This window comes from Xiphophorus hellerii, chromosome 7 (assembly GCF_003331165.1).
Source record: "Xiphophorus hellerii strain 12219 chromosome 7, Xiphophorus_hellerii-4.1, whole genome shotgun sequence".
Taxonomy (NCBI): Eukaryota; Metazoa; Chordata; class Actinopteri; order Cyprinodontiformes; family Poeciliidae; genus Xiphophorus; species Xiphophorus hellerii.
The window spans coordinates 19,715,385-19,739,118 of record NC_045678.1 but is presented as its reverse complement, the minus strand read 5'-3'; the positions used below and the strand labels follow the sequence as shown (position 1 = coordinate 19,739,118).

Below are 23,734 nucleotides of genomic sequence, written 5' to 3'. Positions count from 1 at the left end.
TTATTTGCTCTTTTGATCAAATAAAAACAACAAGCAAAATGGAAAGAAACTCGACTATTCTGAAATATATATTCTGAGTATGCTTTTATTGAAGAATTTGGTCATAATTCACATGTCGAAAAATACATTACAAGTCATAATTTAAAAAAAAGGTACATCGATGAGACTTTTCTTACATTTTGTCAGATTACAATCATAAACTTCCATGTTTTTCTGAGGGATTTTAATAGAATAAACCGACACAAAAAAATGCACAAATATAAGGCGCAATGGAAGTTACACATCAGTTTCTTTCTACCAGAAAATTGGTAAGAGGTAAAAAAATAGGAAGAAGGTAATTTTATCAGATGAGACCAACATTAGCTAACTCTGCACTTCACCCTTAACACAACATCCATCAGTTAAACATGGTAGTGGCAGCATCATGTTAAGGGGTGAAATCTAGCTCAGCAGAGTCAAGGAACAACCTGGCAATAGTTGATGAGAAGTCAAACATCCTGCAACAGACTTCAAACTGGGAGGGAGGTTCAACTTCCAGAAGAATTGAGTATCCACCCCAAACTTTTCAGATGTTTAGAAAAATGTCTACTTCAATGCATTTTTATGCATGAGTTCATTTTGGTTTATTCCAATTAAATCCCTTTAAATATTGGGAAAAACAGGAGAAAACATATCAAACTTTGGGATTTTGTAGGAATTTCTCTTACTGAACAATGAATTAGTCTTGTACACCTTCAGTCTTTTAGTGTTATAGTATATTAGTTCATTAGACTTTTTGTTTTTCACTATCAAAGTATTTTCCTATTTGTACTTTCTGCTACTATAGTTTGGTTACCTTTGTGATTAAATATTTCCTTTGGTTTATTCCCGTCATTTCTAAATGCAAATAGAAACACTTCTAACCAGAATGTGAAATCAGTCAGCTGACATCACTGCTGTTCTGTATAAGGTTTGACAAGACAGTAGGATTTAATGTTGTCAAATATGTCATTCATGCATCACCCTGTTCAATCCATCCAGTGTAATGAATAGTGCGATTTCAACGTAGTGTTTCATTGAGCCTCATTTGCAGATGTGCAACAGTCAGTATTTATAAAAACAGCAATATGTTCAATAGATTGTGGAGAATGATAAAAAAAGTTTTTTTTTCCATTACAACCTCTGATTTAGAGACTCATAATAACTTAAAGCTCCACCAAACCACAGAGGAGGTTCTTCTCTCCGCCAGCCGTCCACTAAAACGATTTTTCCCTATTTCTGCCGAGGCTGCAGCTATAACTTTAACAACCTCAACAATTTACTCCCATTACTGTCACCTTACATTTAAATGACTAGTGATCTGCATCTAAAAACACCCCGCTGGAAAACCACTGGGAATTTCACAAACTCAATTATGTTTTTATTTCATTTGGCTTTGCACATTTCTGATTCGCTTAATGTTTTGTTGTTGTTTTTAGAAGTGCAATCAGTTCTGCATTCAGAATCTGTCATTTTAACTCTATTTTTCCCCAAACAGTGCTTCAGGTTATTAAATTAAAGCATAGCACAGACAAAGCTCAGATTCTGGTACTTCAAGTTAGATCCACAACTGATGTAGACAAAAATATCTACAACTTGAACATTTTTATTGCTATGGTTTGTGCATATTTGAGTCTCTTAGAGGGCCCACTATGTGCATAATAAAGCAATTTCTTTCCACAGTATAAGTGGAGTGACACACACACTTTTGCAAAGACTATTTGCTTTCCTGACTATCTAAAAGGCCGGTCTCAAAATTACCAGAAAACATCTTGATGATACCAAAGACTTTTTGGAAATTATTCTGTGGACTGACAAGGTACAAGTGCAAATTGTTTGCCAGGTGTTTGACTCATTACATCTCACATAAAAACAAATACAGCATTTCAGAAAGATTACAACTCTAATTTAATAAAACCTGAAAATCTCCTCTCTAACAAAAAATCCCTAAAGCAAATGTCCCGCCGATTTGTGCTGTTAAAATCAAGCCCATTTGGTAACATGGTGCAAGACCATGTTACGAAGCACGTCTGACGGTTTTGCAGTGGTCTAGTCAAAGTCTGGATTTAATTCTGAGTGAGATGCTATGGTATGGTCTTAAACAGGCAGTTCAACATGAACTCTTTAGCAGGACATTTCTTTTTCACATAGGGCCAGGTTATTTGGAGACCTTTTTTCCCTAATAGATGACATGTTCACTGCAGCAGTTTTTATCCTGTTTTGGTATGGCTGATATTAAAATGTGATTTATGTCTTAAAGATTTAAGTGTGACAAATCTGTTATACTTCATTTCTGTAGGTTCTTCAGCTTTTATTTGAATAAATTAAACCTTCTAAACGATTGTTACGTTTGCATTGATAAATACAAAGTAAATAGATGATGAGAGTGATTTAATGCATTGTATTAAAGCTACTTATGCGTGCAAAGTAAATATACATTATTTGGTTAATTAGCAATGTAATTAGAAAAATCTGCTGTCACACTGGAGGTGAGCTGAAGTTTAAAGCTGGCTGCGGGGTTTCTGGATGACCTCCCTCCATTTGTGGATTGCTGGGTTGCTGATGGCTGCCAGCTTCCGGAGCAATCTGCAGGGCTGCAGACCTGGAACATCAGGGTGGATCTGCTGGTAGTGCTCCAGCCTCTCTACAACCTTGTCTAGACCCACCTGGCTAGCGTAGAACATGGGACCCCCGCGATGTCTGGGCCAGCCATAGCCGAGCACATAGATGACGTCGATGTCTTCGGGTCCTGCGGCGATTCCGTCCTGGAGGATCTGGAAGCCCTCGTTGATCAGCGGGTAGAGGCAGCGCTCGAGCACCTCCTGGTGGTCGATGCGACGTGCCACCAGGCCGTGCTGGGCTCGATAGTCCTCCAGAAACCCGAACAGCCAAGGGTCGGGTTTAGCCACACGACCGCCGGGTTTGTCGTACTGATACCACCCTTTGCCTGTTTTCTGACCAAACCTTCCCTGTTCACACAACAGGTCTCCCAGAGGACTGTACCTGCTGTCGCCTCGGATTCTAGCAGATGTTCCTGTAAAGGCGGGCGAAACTAAACCATCCGCCTTCCTGACCTTCCAGCCAATGTCCAGCCCAGAGAGGTCAGACACTTTGAACACACCCATGGGAAACCCGAACTCCTCAAGCACCTGGTCCACCTGCTCAGGTGTGGCTCCCTCTTCCAACAGGAAGAACGCTTGCTCCAAGTACAGCTTCAGCATACGGTTTCCTACAAATCCCCGACAGTTTCCAACTGCAACACTCACTTTTCCCATCTTCTTCCCCATCTGCATGGCGGTGGCCACGGCTTCGGGGGACGAGCGCGGCCCGTAGACCACCTCCAGCAGCTGCATGACATGAGCTGGCGCGAAGAAGTGCATCCCGACTACCAGTTCTGGACTCTGGGTTTGAGAAGCCAGCTCGTCTATGTCGAGCCCAGAGGTGTTTGTGCACAGGAGTGCGCCCGGTTTGCATATGGCCGACAGCTGCTGGAAGATGGTTTTCTTCAGAGCCATGTCCTCAAACACAGCTTCAATGACTAGGTCAACATCTGCCACAGCCTGGACGCTGCAGCTGTATTTGATTTTATCGTGTGCCAGGGGCACCCCTCGTCTCTTGGCCCCCCTCTCCAACATGCCAGACACCGCCTGCTTTGCCTCCGACAGCTGTTTCTCCTGGGTCTCCACGGCAACCACAGAGAACCCTGCCTGGGCCAGGGACACAGTTATACCTCGTCCCATGGTGCCAAGCCCTTAGAGGATAGAAATCATACGTTTAAACACAGTTAATATTTCATCCACAAATCAATGCTATAAAACTTTAAACAGTTTAATTAAATCAAGCAGTGTGAAGATTTCTTCTAAACAGGCTGCTGAGTCAAACATAAAAATTGTCTGGAATCCAAGCCTCCAAGCAGAGAGCAGCTGCTCCACACACTAAACTGGGAATATCAGCCTAATTTCCAAGGATGGGATAGATGGAAAAATGAATGGACAAGCCTTAAAATACATGTACATCTAAAAAAATAGATTATTGTGAATATGTTTAATAGTTTATTTCCTCACTCATTTCAGGAAGATGAACTCATTAAATAGATTCAATAAACATAGTGTTAAATATTTCAATCATTTATTTCATGGAATTTTGATGTTTAAAAGTCAAAATTCTATGTCTTGGAAAATTAGAATATTGTAAAAAAGTTATAGCATATTAGTGGAAGGAAAAACTGTGACATAAAAATGTGCACCAGCAGCAGGAATAACTGCAGCCTTCAAAGGGTTGTCAAGAAAAATCGATTCAAGAATTTGAGGGAGCTTTATGAAGTGGACCGAGGCTGAGGTCAGAACATCCAGAGCCACTACCACAGATGAATCCCACACATGGGCAACACATGTCTTACTTGGCAAAAGGGAAAATCTACAGTGCTGTTGCTTTCTGCTTCAAAGTCCTTTTTTTAGGTCAATTTAAAGTTCACATTTAATTTGGAAATCCAGGTTATAGAGTCTGGAGAAGAGTGGAGAGACAAAATCCACATGGCTTGAAGTCCAGTGTGAAGTTTCCACCATCAGTGACGATTTGGGTGCCATGTTATCTGCTGGTGTCAGTCCACTGTGTTTTCTGAAGTCCACAGTTAATTAAGCCATCTACCAGGAAATTCTAGAGCATTTCGTGCTTTCTTCTGCTGACGAGCTGTTTGGACATGAGGATTTTATTTTCCAGCAAGAATTGGTACCTGCCCACATTGCCAAAGGTACCAAAGGCTGGTTCAATGACCATAATGTTCCTGTCATTGATTGGCCAGCAAACTCCCCTGACCTAAACCTCATAGGAAATTTATGTTGTGTTGTCATGAGGAACCAACAAGGAAGATGACTGAAAGCAGCCATCAAAGCAACCTGTGCGTCCATTAGATGCAGGCCGCCTCCATGCCACGGCGCAAAATGAGCCCCAACCAAGTATTTAGAGGATAGAAATTGACATACTCTGCAGAAACCTGACAGTTTTGTTTAAAAAATGTCAAGTATATTTATTGGTCATACATATATTAATTTTCTGGGATACTAAATTTTAGGTTAGTAAGTCATATTCATCAAATTACATGAAATAAAGGCTAGAAATATTTCACTATGAGTGTAATATGCTCAGGTACCTTGTTCTCACCCACTAAATTAAAGTGACAGCATAATGCAGAGAGAAATGCACATTCTCTAATATCATCTTTCACATATTAAATGGTTTTCCAGAGCTTGCAATTTTAATGCACAAGCTGCTGAGCCGCGCATATCCAAACTGGGGTGCATCCAATCCTCCCTGCAGGGAATAGCGAGTCCATTTACCAAACTCGGATGAACTGTTAATGAGGGCTTAGTTTCCATAGGCAACAGGACTTTGGAGATGCCACACAGATAGCTTGATGAGTCAGTGTGCCTGTGCTAATTGAAAGCTGAGTACAAATTAGAAGCCTAGAGCTCTTACCGATGACAGCTGCTTTATGCACAGGCCTGGGCTTGCTGGTGTCCCAGCGGGCTCCGCTGGCCGTGCTCCACCTGCTGACGGCTCTCTGGGCAAAGAAGTAGTACTGTAGAGCCCGGGCCTGACCTGAGTTGAAAAGTACGGAAAACAGCTCCTGCTCTCGCTCCATTCCCTTAGCGTAGGGCAGCGTGACAGCAGCGTGAACTGCTTGGACACAGGTACCCGGTGCTATAGCTCCGCGGGCGCTCCGCCGCACCTGTTGCATTGCCCTTTCAAAGATCGTATCCAAATCGGGGGGACGTGGACACGGATAGGTGCTGATGCGGCGCGCATCCAAAGATTTATCTGGAAGAGAAGCAATGAGGAAGTCTCTTCAAGGAAATTGCAGCTAGTGGAAAGCAGGAAGCAGTGAAAACACACTTATAAAAGGTAGCTTCTGGTCAGACTATAACAACACAAAGACACGCACATTATAATAGTCATTAATCAATACTCTAACTGTAATCAAACAAAGTCGAAACAAAATCAAATAAAAATTACCTAAAACTGTTACATAGATTGATATGGTGAAGGCGGAAGTTATTCAGCTTAAATGTGCCTGCCATCGCATGTTCATTGCAAATAAACCATTTCCACTCTTCATAGTTTTAGTATAGCAAATGGTACACAAAATCAACAACTAAGTTAAGACAAGAAAAAAAAATCAGAAAAATTAAAAGGTAAGTGAAGTTTGTGATGTTGTAAATCAATATCACAAAGGTTTCAATCAGACTTCAAAAATGCAAGTGCCTTCATAGCTTTCAATTACTCAGTTTTAATTCCCTTTTAAACTATTATGTTATTACTTTGATTAAAATTATTAAAAAAGAGGATCATTTAATGCTAGCTTTGGACAAAACGTTTGGCTCTTTTCCTCTTTAATCTTGCCCGGGATCTTCCGAGTCCTTGGCGAGTGACGCTCTCCGTGCAGCGACGTGTAGCGACGGCGTGCTGCTAAAACGAAACAACAACAAAACGTGTTGACGTCACAAATCACGGAGTTTAATCTCATACAAAGCAATCGACAACAAAGCTGCAGAGGAACAGAGATATGCATTTTATCACAAAATAAGACACACAAGGGAAGACAAACGAACATAAAGACAGACAAAGGCGCCCACGTGCAGAAAAGATGAAAAAACTCTCAGACTCTCCGGTGTTGACCTGAAATTTTAACCAAAGAGGCGTTTCCCTATTTAATATATGCAAAGAAGGCATTCCGTTGTCCGACTAATCAGAGCCCTGTCTCGGCCCCCCAGAGAAAGTTGGGACTTCCTGATTTATAGCAAAGGTGTCTGTTTTTTATCTACGCAAACGGGCGGACCTCTTCGTCTTGGGCCGTGCCAGATACGGGGAGAGGCGCCAAAGAGTCTCTAACCTCTTTCAGACTGTAAATTTTATTGCTGTGTCTGTCAAAAGGGGGAGGAAAAAAGGCCCTGCTTTGTCTGCTTTCCGCATCTCAGACGAGACCTGTTCCAAATAGAAGTATTGTATATAACTGTTACACATGTCGTATATTGGCTATATTAAACACCAAAAAATAATCATTTTTCTTAACAAAATCTTCTGGCAAACTGTTCCACAGCTTAACCCCAGCATCAGAGATACACATACCACAGTGTATTTATAGTATATATAGTATATATTGTAATATATTTATACTTTACTGTTTTAGTTAAAAACAATTTGAAACAATTCATGAATATCTTTAGGGAGCATATGATTGTATAAATTATTCCATGAATCTAGTTTATGGTCATATTCATAAGCATAATTTTAATTTCCAGCTAAAAAGTGCTTCCCCTTTTCAAGCCGTACTTTTCACTTCTCCACTCTGCTGGAATTTTCAACCAGCACTCAGGAAGTGTGGATATAATTCATTTTTCAGGCACATTCATCCACTCAGTCAGCTTCTGAGAGCAGGCTGATCTGACAGGCCGCTTCCAGATAATCGCAGGGACTCTGGCTGAACGCTGCAGCTCTGAGCGAAACAAAAAAGCAAAAGGTTCACTTCCAACAAAAGTCTGTAGCTCTTGGAATTTCGAGCAAAGGCAAACCCTACAGTAGCTTCCAAAATATCCAGACACATTCACCTTGTCACCTTGGTGTAATGATGATGGTAACAAATCAGCTCAAAGTAGTGGACAATTATGAACTGGAAGAGAAAATATTTAAGGTCTTCAATTTTTTGCAAGTAAAAGTTTTGAAAGTGTGACATGCACTTGAATTCACCCCTTATGATTCAATGACTTTGCAAGGCATTGTATAAGAGAATGTTTACAAGAGAAGATTTAATGTTTAATCCAACAACCTCACAGCACAAGCCTTCCTGCATGCTGTGATTTTAAAGAACGAGAAAGAAAAAGATGGCCGCTCTGCCAAAACCTTGTTAGAGGCATCTTAATTCCCAATCCTGACTCCTCTGATGTGATTACAAGAGACAGCAGTCAGAAACCTTCACAGCTCTACTGAATTACTCTCACATAAGGGTCTGGGTCGGAAACTGGGTCACTGAGGTGAAGCTTAAAGCGACAGCAAGAATATCTGACTTATCTTAACCACTTTCTCCGATAGGAAACACATTTCTCAGAAGAAGGATATTAAAAATAGAGAAATGGGGATGAAGGTTATCCATGATAAAGAATTTATTCTCGGTAAACAATCACACATCGGTGAGGTGGTATGTGGAAGTGTGATGCCGTTTCAGTGTGATTTACGAGGCATTATTGCAGCAGTTAATCTGTAAATGGTTGAGCTGTGGATTTGCAGTGGATGGGAAACCTGGCTGCCCCCTCGACAGATGTAGCGGGCAGATGTTGCAACCGCTGGGTAAAAAAAAAGAAAAAGTTAATCTCATCACCAGTGAGAGACTCAGATCTGTTCCTGGCCACGCCTGCATTAAATTAAATGCACAAAATGATTTTTTTTAAGCAAATGTGGACTTGTGTGGTGTTTATGTGGAGAGGCGTGACCTTAATATATTTTGCATCCTGGGCTCAAAGTTTTCATGCTTTTTTTAAACAAAAATGCATCCACAAACTAAGGTTACTATCCTAATACTACATGTCTGTTACTTGATTTTATTCAGGCATTTGAGCTTTACACACACAAATCCCTTTGTCACAGGGTATCTGTACAAACACCACTTTTTCAGACTTTAATCTCCAGAGTTCTCCGTCCTTTTCAGCTCACAGTTATACTAAAAACAGAAGTTTATTGAGAATTCATTGCAAATACTTCTGCAGATGTCAGGATTAAATTATGGTACTTGAAAAAAATTGGGTGAGTGAGGAAAAGAGAAAGAAAATAGACAGATGGGCGGATATTTTTCCATACTTATCCAGACCTGTTGAATAGTTTTCCAGACTGGCAGCAACCCTGTTCTCATGGTAACAAAGTACAGAGAGGAGACAATAGCTCTTCCTGACATTATCTTTTATTATATTATGATGTATTAAATGTGTTTTTCAGACCCAAAAGTTGGCATTTTCTACAGACAAAAGAACATAGCTGTAGGCCCAATACTGACACCCAAACAGACTTCCTGCTGATTTGAACGCCTCCAAAAAAAGATGTCAGGGTTCAGAAACCTACAAACATCAGCTGCAGATGACATATTTGACACAAAGTGACGTGAAGCCTCCAGTGGAGTCATACAAACATCAATTCATGTTTGTTTCACACAGAAAAACAAAAACTGCTCCATAAAGTAAGACCCTGCTGGGGCTAAATATGCCTCCCTCCTGTGTGTACTCCCAACACACACAACCAGACGAGTGACGGTGTGTGTTCAGTTCACTTTATGTGAAAGAACGCAAGCTCAAACAGAAGCAGTAGACATGATACTTTGCTCCTTTCTTACTTCTTCCATGTTAAATACGAATCCACAGGTCATTCTTTTTTAATTAACAGAAAGATATCAAGCAGAAACTGTTAGCCAAGACCCCCACAGTTTAAAACAACATTACTGTCTGCAGCAGATGTGGAGACATAAAGCGTTTTCATTTTTCATTTGAGCCGAGAACACTGGCTTTTCTTTTCACTTTTATCCCCATTCAGCCAAAGAGAATGACCTATTCTTCAGTCAGACTGGGAGATCGCTCCTCCAGCTCTCCAGGGATGTGGCACACTTCAGGAATCCACTCAGTGTGTAAAATGAGTCAGATTCACGTGCGTGCGGGAAATCCTCGTACCACTAATCGACTGGAGAGGGCCTTGATATTAATATTCTAAGAAAGTTTGTCCCTTTTCGCCTTCCTGAATAATACAGCAAAAGCAGTGAAGACATCAGAGCCCATCTGACAGAGCCATGAAACATTTATGGACCGTGTTGGTGGAGGATCTGGCTGTCGTGTCTTCTGCTTGCTTTGCCTTCCAAAGGCTTCACATCGACACGTCTTGATGTCGGCCTGGCCTAAAATAACCACTCTAATAGAAGTTTCTCCTCCTTCCGCCGGGTTAATATTTAATGCCGGGAAGAAAGTTTCTATCACTCCATTAAATACCTCCAGAAGCATTTATCTTGCGGCTTACCTGCCACACTTTGGGCAAACTTGACAGCTGCATCCACAGCGTTGAGATCCGTCACCTCATCAACAATTCCAAGCTGCCGAGCCTCAGCTGCAGTCACTTGGCGGCCTGTGGCACACACAGAAGTCCTCTATACATTATGTAGAACATGACATATTAAAGTCAGTGGGCGTCAAATTTATATGTAAAGGGCACCTTGTTACTGGGTAGCTTATAATACTGTATATATGTCAATGCACCACTGCTAAAGTGACTTTTATCATATAAAAAATGAGAATGAGAAATGATTTCACAACTTTCCTATATTTAAATGTAATTTATTATCTCAGCAGTAGTATTAACACCCTTAACAGTCTGCCAGCCTCCCACACTTTGGCAATATACAGTATGTCCACTCTGCTTTGCCAAAAGCCTCTAAATCTACTTGAAGATGAAGACATCTCTTGTCCAAAGCTCTTTTCAGATCTCAAGGCAGACTTTCTGACACATTTAGTTCTAGACTCTGGTTAGACCAACTGAAGAACTTCAAATTCATCCATTTTGATAATTTTAAATGCCTGCTTTGCTGAGAAACAATAATAATAATAAAAACTACATCTGAAGCTTTAGGGCCGAAACCTGAAGATTTTGGTTCAAAACTTCACCCAGTTTTGACAAAATCTCTAGTTCCATTTGAAAAAGCCAGAGCATGATACTGCCACCACCATGTTTCACTAGTGTTATTTTGCATTGTTTCTGTGCCAACCAAACTAATGCTAATTATAAACACATTCTTCCAGAACGGTCGATTTGTAGTGAAAGGATGCAAATGTCATGAAAATCTTAGCTGGAGAGCTAAACTTTATTGTAAATTAGTTACATTCACACGTAATGTTAGAACAAGAACAAGAACAAGAAATTTTGAAATCAGATTAAAAGGTGTGTAAAACAGGGTGTTTTTCTATTGGTGTTCACACAGTGCAACCAGGTTACCGCAGCTTAATTTTCCCCATCTCACAGATTTGTTTGCACTTAAATATTTTAAAATCACATTAAAGGTGGGAAAAGTTTTGAAATATATTTATCTTGATCTTTTATGAATCACAAAAACTGACATTTTAGCCAAGTGTCAAACTCATTGAGATAATTCTTTATAAGTAGAAAGTCGGACACAAGCTGTACAACCTACCATGTGCTGACACCTGCTGGCCAACGGAGTAAGATGCATATAGCAACTTAAATGACTTTCTGCATTAATAAAATGCTGTCCGATAAACTGAAAAATCAAACCACACTAGAGTCTTTACTCTTACTGCAGAAGAAAGTAACCTGCTGAAACCTGTTGAGCAACAAAAACTTCCAGAAACATCTGTTTAGAGGAAAACTTTACTTCCAGCACAAATACTTTACAAATACATCTGTGACTGGTTAACTTAGTAGAGCACCTTAAGTTGGGCCAAGGTTGGACTTTTTTCGCTTTATTAAGAATTCTGCTCTTTAAAACATTCTGTATTTAATTGGCTTCATCTGATCTTTCACTTAAAGGCTTCTGCTCTGATGTGTTGATATATAAAAGTTAGCCTAGGCCTGAGGTATCCAGTCTGATTTACTGAAGGTTACATCCCTCACAGCGCCTTGGAAAAGTAATCTACTTATCCAGAACTGGAAAATCCTTAAGTCAAATTTTATAATTTTCTTTACCAAATTTTGCATGAACCCTGGTCATTAAATTAAGCAAATTAACAGAGTCCCTGTTTTGTTTTGTTTTTCTTTTAGAGAAAACTTTGTTATCTAATGAAGACACAGAACTTTAGAAATCCTTTGTAGCTTTTTACAGCATAGAGACTTGTCAAGTTCATAATGATGGCTACTTCTCCTTGAGGAAAACAGACTTTTGCCCAAACTTTACAACCCAGATTTTTCTAAGAATTTCTCTAGACATTTAGCTGTTTGATATGGTTAGTTATTTTGTTCTAGAATTTCATAGAAACAATCAATTGAGCTGCTGGAAAATAAGACACTAAATCATTTTCATAGCAACAGGAGCATCTATATGATAAGTTTTTTATGAAAGTACCTGTGGTGATGAGGTCCAAGCTAGCTGGGACTCCAATGAGCCTTGGCAGACGCTGAGTTCCTCCTGCACCTGGCAGCAGACCCAAAGCCACCTCTGGAAATCCCAGTCTGGCCTGAATCAAATTATTCATGAAGTACAATGTGTTGGTGAGCCCAGTCTCACAATGCAGACATTTGACAAAAGCGGGATTTTCTTCCTATTCATTAAAATGGATCAAACTGAAAACCAACTTTTTTCACCCTGCTAATTGCTTCATCAACAACAAAATGCAAGTCCGTCCATGCATTTTGTGATGAGGTTTGTAAAAAGGAGATACAGAACAGGATTACATGGTGCAAAAATGTGGATCATCTTGGGGTTTTTTTCAGCTCAATAAATACTGCATTTTAAAGCTAATTGTAGCACTTTCTTGTGGTCCATGTTTGTTACATTTAATGTTAAACTATAACAAATGACTTTGTGTTAGAGCTTCAAAAGTAAAGCAGAAATATTTATCAGCTCTTAAAAGTCTGATTGATGCATCTCAAGGTTTCGAGATGTGTTTTTTAGAGGATTTCAAGTAAAAATGAGGTAAATATTAATTTAATAAATTTAAATATTAATATTAATTTATCCCACAATTTTGGGATTTTTTCTTTTCTAAAATAGCATGCAACATCTTAACTCACAATCATCCAGCCCTTTGTGTTGATCTACACATAAAATTTAAATAAACATTTTTTTAGTTTGTGTTTGTAATGTGGCAAAATATAAAAAGTTGAAGAAGCAAGACTATAAGTCAAAACACTGCAGCTTCTCTGAATGGAATCAAAGGAAATATGGACCATCTTAAAAAATATAACTAAAAAAATCAACTGTGACATGTCTGAATGTAATATGTACTTTTTGGCATAAAGCTACTTTTTATATTATTATTTATGCTGATAAAGTTTACTCCATTTTAATTTACTTTAAAAGCCTGGAAATTCCGGAAAGACTTATGAAAAGTCAATTCAGTGTAAATAGCGTTATCATGAAATATAAACCTGTCACTGATGCAGCTCTACACTGTCGGCATGAAGACAGTGACTAACAAAGGGACTTGAAGTGTGAACTAACCTTAGAGTGGGCGATACGATAGTGACAAGAGAGCGCCAACTCGAGGCCTCCGCCTAAAGCGATCCCCTCTATGGCTGCCACCACCGGTTTGGATGCTGCCTCGATCAGATGGACCATTGGCACCAGAGGAGGCCCGGTCATCTTGGCCCCAAACTCTCTGATGTCTGCTCCTGTTGTACAAAATCATGATGACAAACCTGTAACATGAGCTGCCAATGATTTTAGCCATAAAAAATAAACAACTGGAACAGAACATTTAAAGAACTTTTTTAACTTTATGAAACAAGGTGAATCCTGAATTATTTAGAAGTGCATTATCACTGACATGGAGTGTCTGTACCTCCACAAAATTTTCCATTCTGGCCACAGATTACCACAGACTTCACCTCTGGCTCACTGAGCGCTCTGTGCATCGTGTCAACAATGCCTTGCCTCACCGCTGCACTGCAGAAAGAAACATAAACAGCAGATTTACAACATTGTTGGCTTTAAGCTACTCCCAACTGAGGTTCCAGAACACTAGAGTGTTTTTTGCTGAAATTCTCCTGCTTACTATTGCTACAAATACTGTTCCAGGCAAAAGCGTTCATGTTACAAACACAACCTACAATTTATTCTATCAGGGTTTTATTAGACAGACCAGTAGGACATTTTGGAAACCATACAGTGGAAGGAAAAGGATACAATTTTTTCACAGTTTTTTTGACAAATAAAATCTAATAAGTTTTGGATCCATATATCTTTATCCCCAGTTACTTTGACACCCTTAAATAAACTATTGCGCAACCAATTGCCTTCAAAAACTACATAATTAAAAGGCCGCTGCCTCAATTAAGACTTTGAATAATCACCTTCAGTGAAGAATATCTATACAGCTGGGAAAAAGAATGACACAGTATGATATCATCACGCCTGATTTTTAGCATGGGGGTATTGTACCATGTTACTTTGAATTTTGATCTCATCTGACCAGAGCAATAATTTGCCAGGTCTCCTCCATGAGATTGTAGGAAACAGCAAATGTGTACTATTACTCAGGTTATTACTCTAAACTCTTCCTGAGTTACCATGGGACCCTTGATGCTTTTATGATTCATTGCCAGGTCAGTCAGCTAAGGTGGACGGCCATGTTGTGTCGTCATATTATTATTTTTTTCATTTGCACATCATAGATTTAGTTATGCAATCTGAGATGTTTAAATCTTGAGATACTGTACTGTTTTGCTCGGGAACTGGATGCACTGGACTGTAAATACATAATGCTAAGTTGTATATTTTTATTAACTAAAACATTAAGGGAGGTCAGCAAAACAAAAGCATCCATTCCATAAAGAGTTGACTTCAAACTAACAGGGAAATGAAGCCCAGAACATATTATGGACAAGTCAAAACAGAACGACTCTGATTTAAGATGTTTGTAGAATGTTAACAGAGTGTCACTGTTAGATAAAGTTTTGTTCTCATCCAGTAAATTATTAATAACGGTGATTCATTGAAAGCACTCAGTGTATCTAAGGGAACAATCTGATGGGCAGAGCACAACATGGGTTAAAGGTGGAGTTCAACCTCTTTAATTAGATAAGGGAGCAAAACAAAAGCTAAATTCGCTGTCTTTGTATTGCAAAGGGAGTACAAGTACGTTACTTTTACTTCGTTACTTACTAATCCAGTGCCTTACCTAGTAGGTATTGCTGCTTTCACGCACGGAAGGAGCAAATGTATCCCACATGGCTATGTCTATTTTATTGTTTTCTTAAAGAAATGACGGTGTTTATTCTTGAGTTGCATTTAGATTCTTGTCGGAATGTGAACTTTTTATCCCGTAACAGCAAGTTTTATAATAAACGTACGTGCAAAACACTGAAATGAATCCAAATTGCCATTTTAAATTAAATCCACGCGTTACTTCAACATTTGACCAACTGAGAAAATAACGTATTACTTACTCTTCCTTGTTTATGCTCGCAAAATGTATTTGTACATAATCATATTTTCAAAGCAAATTAGGATTGTGCAATAAGTCATGTATTTATTTTGAAGGACAGACTTGATTGTTTCTCACCTCAGTGCATTGACGGGAGGATTCTGCAGAGTTATCATGCCAACAGAGCCTGAAACTCGGCTGTAAAAAGCCATGGTGTCCAAAAAATATTTCGTGTTGTTGTTGCACGTCTTTTCCTGTTCACCAACTGAACTTTGAAATCGTTAGCGAGACACATGGAAGCGCGAATCAGCGACGCTGAAGTTGGTGTCTGATTCGAAGTGTCTTATTAAAGGGTTGTTTCACTCATTTTCTCGATTTAAAATGCTCGCGCAGCTAAAACATGCACTTAATCAGTGAACTCTTAAGATACATTCAAAATACAAATTGTTTTTGGGTTTTTTTTTTGCACCTATACAAGAAAAAAAAATAGTAGAAAGAACAGAAAAAGAAGAAGGAAGTCCAAACCACCTCCTCGTTGGATTATAATGGGGAAGGCTCATTACCCCTTCTACAACATATCTTTCCCTGGCTTTTTAACCATACATCCAGAAGGAGATTTAAGAAGGGACAGCTAAAGCAAATGAGGGGAATAAGCAGTGTTTGGAAACAACTGCATTTAATGGAAATTGAGCTGTTAGCAGGCTGTCATGAGACTTTCACACATCTTAACTCAGAGGCAGAAGAAGTCTTCACTCAGATAACAGAAAAGAATTAGAACATCTGTAATAATATTCTTTCGCCAGATTAATCTGTTCTCCAGACACCAGAGAAAAAAAAGACATGTTACATAAGTACAGTGTTCCAGGAACACAACCTTGTACTAACTGTGAAGTATGGAGGTGGAAGTGTCACGGTTTTGATTTACTGTAGTATGATCTAGTCATCTCCATATTCATCATGAATGCTACCATGTATCAGAGGGTGTTTGAAGGAAATGTGTGGCATTCTGTGGAAACAGTTGAGCTGAAGATGTAGAGGAGTAGAGCAAAAATGTCCTCAGACCAGTGTCAGAGGCTGGTAGACAGCTGAAGAAGGATCTCACTGTAGCGAGAGGACCAAAATATAGCTGGGTCAGGCGAGTTCTTCTCTCAGCTAATATCAATTTTTTTTTGTTAATTTACTTTTTTAGTGATTAAAAAATAATTCTCCCTTTTTAAGGGAAATTAAATCACTTTCATTTTTATTATAAAACGAGCTTAGAAACTGATTTTCTTCCTTTCTTATTTATTTGTGGGGGTCTAGCTGTTTGTGTATGTCTTTCTTACAAACACATATTTCCACAGATCAAAATGTATTTTAATAATATTTATTCAATGCAGCATAATTCAGGTCATATTTGAGCGGCCATATTCAAATTATGAACTGGAGTTTATCAAAGGCAGTCCGGAGATGCTGACTGCAGTTAAATGCTTTCAAACACCGACTCTGATCCTAACTTCGGCGTTGCCCTTTACCACTGCTTTTGTCCCTCAACGGTTCCAGCTGTACACTGCTGCCCCCATCTGGAGCGGAGCCGTAATTAACATCTCCATTTATTTCCACTCTTCAGGTTGATTAAAATTCTCTTATTTTGGGGAATCGTAAAGTACTGGATATTAATATAAGTGATAAATAATACTAATACTAATAATAATAATAATAATAATAATAATAATGTGCTTTATCTTAACCAGCCGTGAACCTTGACAGGAGTTGGATTACGCCAGGACGTGACGTCACCACCCCGGTTGGACATTGTTCTGCTCAGTGATAACGTTCAGGAGGGGAAGGGAAGAGAAGTGGTTGAGTTTTACTTTGTACCGGGGAGAATGCGCTCCCTTATTGGACTAGCCGTTGTTGTGACCGGAGCCACCCTGTACCTTTACTCTCTGTCTCTGTATCTTCCCGCTGGACCACGAAGACATCCTCAGCCGTGTCCAGAGGGGAAGGAGTCCCAGCAGACCTGCGACGTCTCCGGGGAACTCAGCAGGTGACCCCGGTGTTAGCAGTTAGCTGTTAGCCAGGTTAAAATTTCCCACTGGCTGATGGTGAACTCTTTCTCTCTATATGTATTTTATTTTATTTTTTTTAATTCTGGGGTTAAATTATTTATTCGCTCCACTATTGCTTTGCTAATACTTTACGCCTTATGACTATTACTGTTCAGCCTTCTTCCAAGAAATACTAAGGACAAACAGATCAGTAATTTCCTCGAGTTAGTAGTCTTTAAGAAGTTTGGAAGCGACCATAGTTACTTGATGTTTGACTCGGTACGTTTTTATTTTATTGTTTATTTAGAAGTTTATCATCCATTCATACTTTTATTGAGCTTATCTGAGCTCAGGTTGCGAGGGTATTATAACAACACAACTCTGACAGGACTCTCCTCAACATAATCCCCAATTTGTTCTGGGAATCCCACAGCCCAGAAGTGATATATCTATTATATCACATTATGGCCACCTGCCTGATAGCGTGTTGGTGCCCCTTTTGCTGCCAAAGCAATCCTAACCCTTTGAGATACGGGCTCCGCTAGACCCCATTAGACATAATAGTTCAGCTACGAGATGGGATCAGACTTGTTTGTACTGCACATCCCACAAATGTCCATTTGTAAAAAGAAACAGGAAATCTGGAGGTTGTAATTGCTGTGCTCCTCACAATATTCCCGAACCATTTTGTTTTTGCGGTTGGACACATTAGCTTGGTGAAAGAGACCACAGCTTTCGGGGAATACAGTTTCCATTAAAGGGTGTACATTGTCTGCAGAAATGCTTAGTTGGTTGATACATGCCAAAGTAATTTAAACATGTGTGGCAGGGACCAGTAGAGCATTGCACCAATAGCATCACCCTTTCTCTGCTGGATTACCTTCTTCCTGTTATATATTTTGGTGCCATGTGGTCACACTGTTGGTGTGATTGTAAAATCACAATAGCAGACCATTCTTCTGGACTATGGAGGGTTTTTTTTAGTTCTAACTTGAGAGTGAATGTTTCCACAGATTGAAGTTCCCATCAGACCTGGAGGACCTGCGGGAACTGTCTGAACTCCTGCAGTTTTACAAAACAGAGCACACCGCATATGTCCTGCTCCTGTTCTGCAGCGCATACCTCTACAAGCAGTCGTTTGCCATCCCTGGATCATCTTTCCTGGTGAGTGGAAGACAATAAAAACGCTGATGTATTTAAAATAACTTAAGGTTCTTTAGTTATGTTTCAGAAAGAATCTAATAAATCAAAATGTGGCTAAAAAGCGTGCAAGGAAGGAAAAATGTGAACAATAACTCTTCCGTCATCCATCACCTGACACTTCCAAACACTTTTATATCTGAAATAATTTCCCTCATCTCCTGCTCTGAGTGAAGTTAAGTGCTAACAGCAGACCTTTTTATCCCTGCTTGTCACTGTGCAGAACATTCTTGCAGGAGCTATCTTTGGACCGTATCTAGGACTGTTCCTTGCCTGTGTGCTCACCACAGTGGGCTCCACCATGTGCTACCTCCTCTCCCAAGCCTTTGGAAAACAACACATCATAAATCTTTTCCCAGAGAAAGTTTCCATGCTACAGAAAAAGGTACCCTGTTACTGAACACCTTTTATTTATTTTGTATTTAGTATATTAAAATTATTTTGACAGAAATGTTATTGTTTTAATTGCATCCAAGGGATTAAAATATATATTTTTAGGACTGACTATGCAAAAAAAAAAAAAAAAAACCCCGAATCAGTTATTTGTTACACTTTTTTAGTCTATTAACTAAAATGTCAATAAAATACATTGAGGTTTCTGGTTGTCATGTGATAAAATGTGACCAAGTTCAGGTATGTGAAAACTTTTGCAAGGCACTAAAGCTTTCTTTCTCACGGTTTGTTCCAGGTGGAAGACAATCGGGACTGTTTGTTCTTCTTTCTGCTGTTCCTGAGATTTTTTCCCATGACTCCCAACTGGTTCCTGAACATGTCTGCCCCCATCGTCAACATCCCTATCACATACTTCTTTTTCTCAGTATTTATTGGTGGGTGCTGCTGTATGTTGTGCCTCAGTCTAAACTATTCTGTTTAGGGTTGGCATTAAATTAGCTCTGAAAAGACCATTGTAGACATAACTTTGTTTCAGACCTCATCCAGATCCTTTGATGTAAACATGAGGATCGCATTGAACTAAATTAAGTCAGTGACAAAATAAGACAAAGCCAGGGTTCTCATATAGTCTTAACAGTATGGTGAGCTTTTAGCAAATTTTTTAAAATTTAAACTCCTTTCAGTTTTTAATTCCTATTTTCTCCAAAAGACTGATTATTAAAAAAAGTTTAGATATTACAGAGTGCTACACCGTTTTTAGCACTTCTGTTAGAGGTGTTTGAAAAACATATTGCTGTAGTATAACAAACTTTTAACCTGAATGGATATATTCAGAAATAAGCATGCTTCACTCAATAACTGCTACTTTATGAAGACCTTTGCTGTTAAATTTTTGAATAACCCCCTTTTTGCCAACAGAACAGCAATTTGTCTTTCATGTTATTTCATTGGAGAAAATTAAAAAGGAATGACTGACCATTGCGTTAGAACATCTAGAATACTACTGTAGATCCTCTCTGTTTCTCACTTCTTTTCAGCTTCATCCACAGATTTTCTTTAAGTTTCATGACTGGAAACTGATCATAGAATAGTGTTGATTTTTGCATCTTGTGAGCTATTTCTGTGTTGATTTAGTCACATATTTTGCACTACTAATTTTCAGAAAAGACTCAGCTCTGAACCTTTTTCAGGTTATTGCCAGAGGCCACCAGAGTTTTGTTTAAAAATCCTAAAAATTACAAATTTAGTTTAAAAATACTCCTAGTATTTGCATTCTGACGAGCTTTCCCAGGCCTTTGAAAGAGAAAATGCTGACAGCTGCATAGATCCTCCACCCTAGTTTAGTGGACATAAAGACATTTTGTACATAGCCATCCTGGTTTCAGAATTTTTCTTTTATTGTGACACAATTAACCATTTACCATTTGATCTTCTGAATAAGAACAGAATGTTTTTACTTTACTCAAACCCACAGTCATTCTTGTTTAGAACTGAACTAAAATCTGTTGTTTAGTAAGTAAAACTTTATTTATACAGCATTTTTCAAGATAGAAATCACAAAGCATGTCAATAAACAGAATAAAAACAGGACAAAACTAAATGAAAACAGATTTTAAAAATGAAGCACTTCTATAAGGATTGAACATTCTCAGTGTGGTTTGTTTTGACATTTTATGACTCATTTTCAGGCCTGCTGCCCTACAACTTCATCTGTGTGCAGATGGGCGCCATGCTGTCCGAGGTGTCCTCGCTGGATGACCTGTTCTCCTGGGAGCACCTCCTGCAGCTGCTGGCCATTGCCTGCGTGGCTCTGGTGCCCAGCGCCCTCATCCGGCGCCTCAGCCAGAGGCGTATCAAGCTGGCCGTCCAGCCCCAGAATGGAATTGACTCGGATAAGAAGGTGCAGTGACCCCGCTGGAGGGTTTATACGTTTTTATCCACTCAGTTTTCAGATGCCTTCTGCTCTCCAGAGCAAACATTTTCAAAGTAGCAGCTGTTTAAAAAAACCTTTACGCCTATGTCGTTTTTGGTTATGGATCGCTTTACACCCGCCGGAATTGTGTGGAGATCAATAGGAAGCACTGCTTTTCTAAAAATTACAAATGCATTTGATGGACTTTTATTAAAAAAAAAGAAATGTTTTCCAGTTTTGGTGTTTTGTAGCTACAGTATTTGTGTAATGTATGAATGTACAGGAATCATGAAGAGGAGAGAAGATCTTTTTTCACTCATGTTTGACAACAAGAGTTCTGCTTTAGTTTAAACTTTGCTTTCAAAGTGCCTGTTTTGTTTTGGCCTTTAAATTCTACCTCCATGGACTCACTGAAATATTAATGTGAAAACCGCGAAAGGCCTGCCCGTATTCCTGCAGATTAGATGATGTCTCATGGGTTTATGCTTGTCCTTTTTCTATTTGTAACTTAAAAATTGGCTAGTCTTAAGAATCCACATCAGTCAGTCACAACATGAAAGCATACCAGGCCTTACATGTTCACTAATATAAAAGCACAAAACTAAGGGGCCAAACTTTTGAATCTAAAGCCATTGTATGTGCCTGGAAAAAGCCCAGATGAACAAAGGCTCCGTTCACTAAATCCACTGAAGCCACAGCCAAAACCCCACTGTCACTTCAGGAAATCCAGAGTTCCCCTGTTCACAATCTGAAGGGCCACTGTTGTTTTTGTGGAGCAGAAAAATCTTCACATCCTAATATTTTAAAGCGGGTAAGGATGGGCTTTTATTGAATGCTTTTCCGTTCTTACTGTTGAATTCTTTACTGAATTTGAACTGTAAAGTTATTTCTGACCTGGTGAAGCTTTGAGGTACAAACTCTTTCTTTATTGCCTCTTTTTATGAATTGTGTGTTTGTGAAAAGTGCTGTGGGCGCACTTTTTTATGCCTTTCTTTGAAAAAGGTTTTGCATTTGCCTTTTCTATTATTGAGGTGTCAATTATTTTAAATGTAATGTAATGTTCAACAATGTTAGCATTTACAAACAAATCACATTTTAATCCAGCACTTGGCTTATATACCCAGTTAAGATATGTAAAAAGCCTTAAAGTAAAGGAATCTTTCATTGTAGCAAAATCGATCATCAAACCCATTGGAAAAATGTATTTGTTTAAGTACATTCATTTGGTGTGGGAGAACATGAAAAAGTTTTTTTTTGTTTTTTTTTACAGACTGTAAATTTCGCTGTAATTCTTTTAAAGTGAATATAACTTCTAATATATTTTTTCAAAGTTGAGCTGTTTCAAGAAACTTTTAAACTGCTACTATTTAAAATGGAAAAGACAAGAAGTCAGACTGATCTGTGTTGAAGTTCAAAAGCTACTTCCTTAAACTTTCTCTTATTTACAACCAGAGCAATAAGAAAATGAATCTTTAAAACGACTAACTGTGACAGCCAAGACTGGGCAAGAAAGGCAAGTCAGAACAGGATGTTGAGAGGTTAAAAGTGCCACCAAGTCCCCTTAGCTACCCCTACATACTCTGTACACACCAGCGAGGAACTTTTATACCTTAACAAGCATAAAATCACTTGAGTTTTAACTAACTGGAAATGTCTGCTTTGCTCAGATCAGACTAATTATGCACCTGCAGTTTGGGCAACACTGTAGGTGGGTGTTGAGTGTGTGGGGGGGGGGAAAGGACAAATCTGTGGAAAAGCCCTCATGTCTAGTGTGATCCTGTCGCCTGTTTTTCATATAAAGGTTAGTGGATGGCATTATGAGCTCTTTATCACCATTTTAAATGAAATGGTTGATAGAAGACTGAATAACCTTCTATGGGCTTCTCAATCCTGTATGAAACTGACTCTAAATGCTCCAACCTTGTTAAATGTTACAGGAGAAGATAAAGTGCTTCATGATTGGCAGTAGAGGGTTATAAAAAGGCATTTAGGATAAGTGTGATGTAATTGACTATACTCAAATTAAAGCTTGGTTTTTTCTAAAATGCTTTAGCGTTATATTGTTTCTCCAATAAAAAATTAATTTATTTCAAGGCTTTTTACAAGGGTGCTAATGAACACAGTCAGTTCTGTATTAGGACTCAGTTTGGAGCTGGAAAAATACATTGGACCATCTTTATTTATTTCTATTTAAATCTGATGTGCAATATTGTTTTCTGAAAGTCCCTCCTGTTGGTGGAGTTGTTGTAATACAAGGACTTCTTTGTGCAATGATGGGTTTTGCAGGTGTAAGTGTTTCAAGTAATAAAAACAAAACAAGCTTTTTTTTTCTTTCAGATATTCTTTATTGCTCAGATCCAGGTTGCTCAGCAATACAGTTCACTCACAACTCAAAACAACAGCTTGGCTGCTACCAGAAAGGCATGGATCCATGTAGTAAAAAACAGATCAGATGTCTCTCTGGTGCAGCCACTGATTTTTATTACCTTGAGGTGTTGGAAGCCTTGTTGGCTTGTGGGTAACATTGAGGGTTTGAAGCTACCAAGAAACAAAAGAAATCTCCCAGATGGAGAAAATGCGGATAAGAACTGGATCCATGTAAAAGGGAAAAAAAAACAAAACACAACTCCGAGTCTAGTGCGATGTGAGGTGTAGTACATACTGGATTACCTGCATCAATCTCATGCAATGCTTTCCACTCAACAACATAGCAGGGCAACAAAAACACTGCTGTGATTCTGCACACCTTTGACCTGCTCCTGAGAGGTTCAGCTGGCGCTTTGTGACCTCTTGTCTGTTTTTCTCCTAAACGCAGAACAAGTTTTCTATCAGCGCTTTTAAATCAGGCCTGGGTACTTTCTTTTAGCACTTCAAATTTTCCTTAAACGTTCATTATCTGTTCCAAAAAAATCCTAGCTAGGATTTTTTTTTTTTGTCCCACCACAATTTCATAACTAGTAATATTGGTAGTGATCTAACAGGAATGAAGAGTTAGAAATTCCCAGCTACAGCTCCAGACTATATCATGTAATCAGTGTGAAATACAAGAAACCAGATCAGAA

The 23,734-nt window shown here is 39.0% G+C and overlaps 2 protein-coding genes across 2 annotated transcripts; one reads left to right on the top strand and one right to left on the bottom strand.

Annotated features, from left to right (window-relative positions):
* Positions 1-64: 64 nt before the first annotated feature.
* Positions 65-15,439, bottom strand: ehhadh (enoyl-CoA, hydratase/3-hydroxyacyl CoA dehydrogenase). The gene is made up of 7 exons (XM_032567428.1): positions 15,276-15,439; positions 13,554-13,657; positions 13,214-13,383; positions 12,116-12,227; positions 10,063-10,167; positions 5,494-5,835; positions 65-3,769 (listed from the first exon to the last, which is right to left on the bottom strand). The coding sequence occupies exons 1-7, from the start codon at positions 15,347-15,349 to the stop codon at positions 2,520-2,522; spliced, it is 2,157 nt and encodes a 718-aa protein (XP_032423319.1). The 5' UTR covers positions 15,350-15,439; the 3' UTR covers positions 65-2,519.
* Positions 15,440-16,910: 1,471 nt separating this feature from the next.
* Positions 16,911-22,997, top strand: tmem41aa (transmembrane protein 41aa). The gene is made up of 5 exons (XM_032566837.1): positions 16,911-17,166; positions 18,181-18,331; positions 18,591-18,752; positions 19,056-19,194; positions 20,449-22,997. Exons 1-5 carry the CDS (start codon positions 17,006-17,008, stop codon positions 20,667-20,669), a joined length of 834 nt encoding a protein of 277 aa, XP_032422728.1. The 5' UTR covers positions 16,911-17,005; the 3' UTR covers positions 20,670-22,997.
* Positions 22,998-23,734: the final 737 nt, after the last annotated feature.

Bases quoted from the DNA above. Each gene is read 5' to 3' on its own strand.
- ehhadh (XM_032567428.1), bottom strand. From the start codon at position 15,349: ATGGCTTTTTACAGCCGAGTTTCAGGCTCTGTTGGCATGATAACTCTG. The intron at 13,658-15,275 runs GTGAGAAACAAT...TTCTTTCTGCAG, and splicing joins CCTCCCGTCAATGCACTGAG to TGCAGCGGTGAGGCAAGGCA. The intron at 13,384-13,553 runs GTACAGACACTC...TTTGTACAACAG, and splicing joins GAATGGAAAATTTTGTGGAG to GAGCAGACATCAGAGAGTTT.
- tmem41aa (XM_032566837.1), top strand. From the start codon at position 17,006: ATGCGCTCCCTTATTGGACTAGCCGTTGTTGTGACCGGAGCCACCCTG. The intron at 18,332-18,590 runs GTGAGTGGAAGA...GTCACTGTGCAG, and splicing joins TCCCTGGATCATCTTTCCTG to AACATTCTTGCAGGAGCTAT. The intron at 19,195-20,448 runs GTGGGTGCTGCT...ACTCATTTTCAG, and splicing joins CTTTTTCTCAGTATTTATTG to GCCTGCTGCCCTACAACTTC.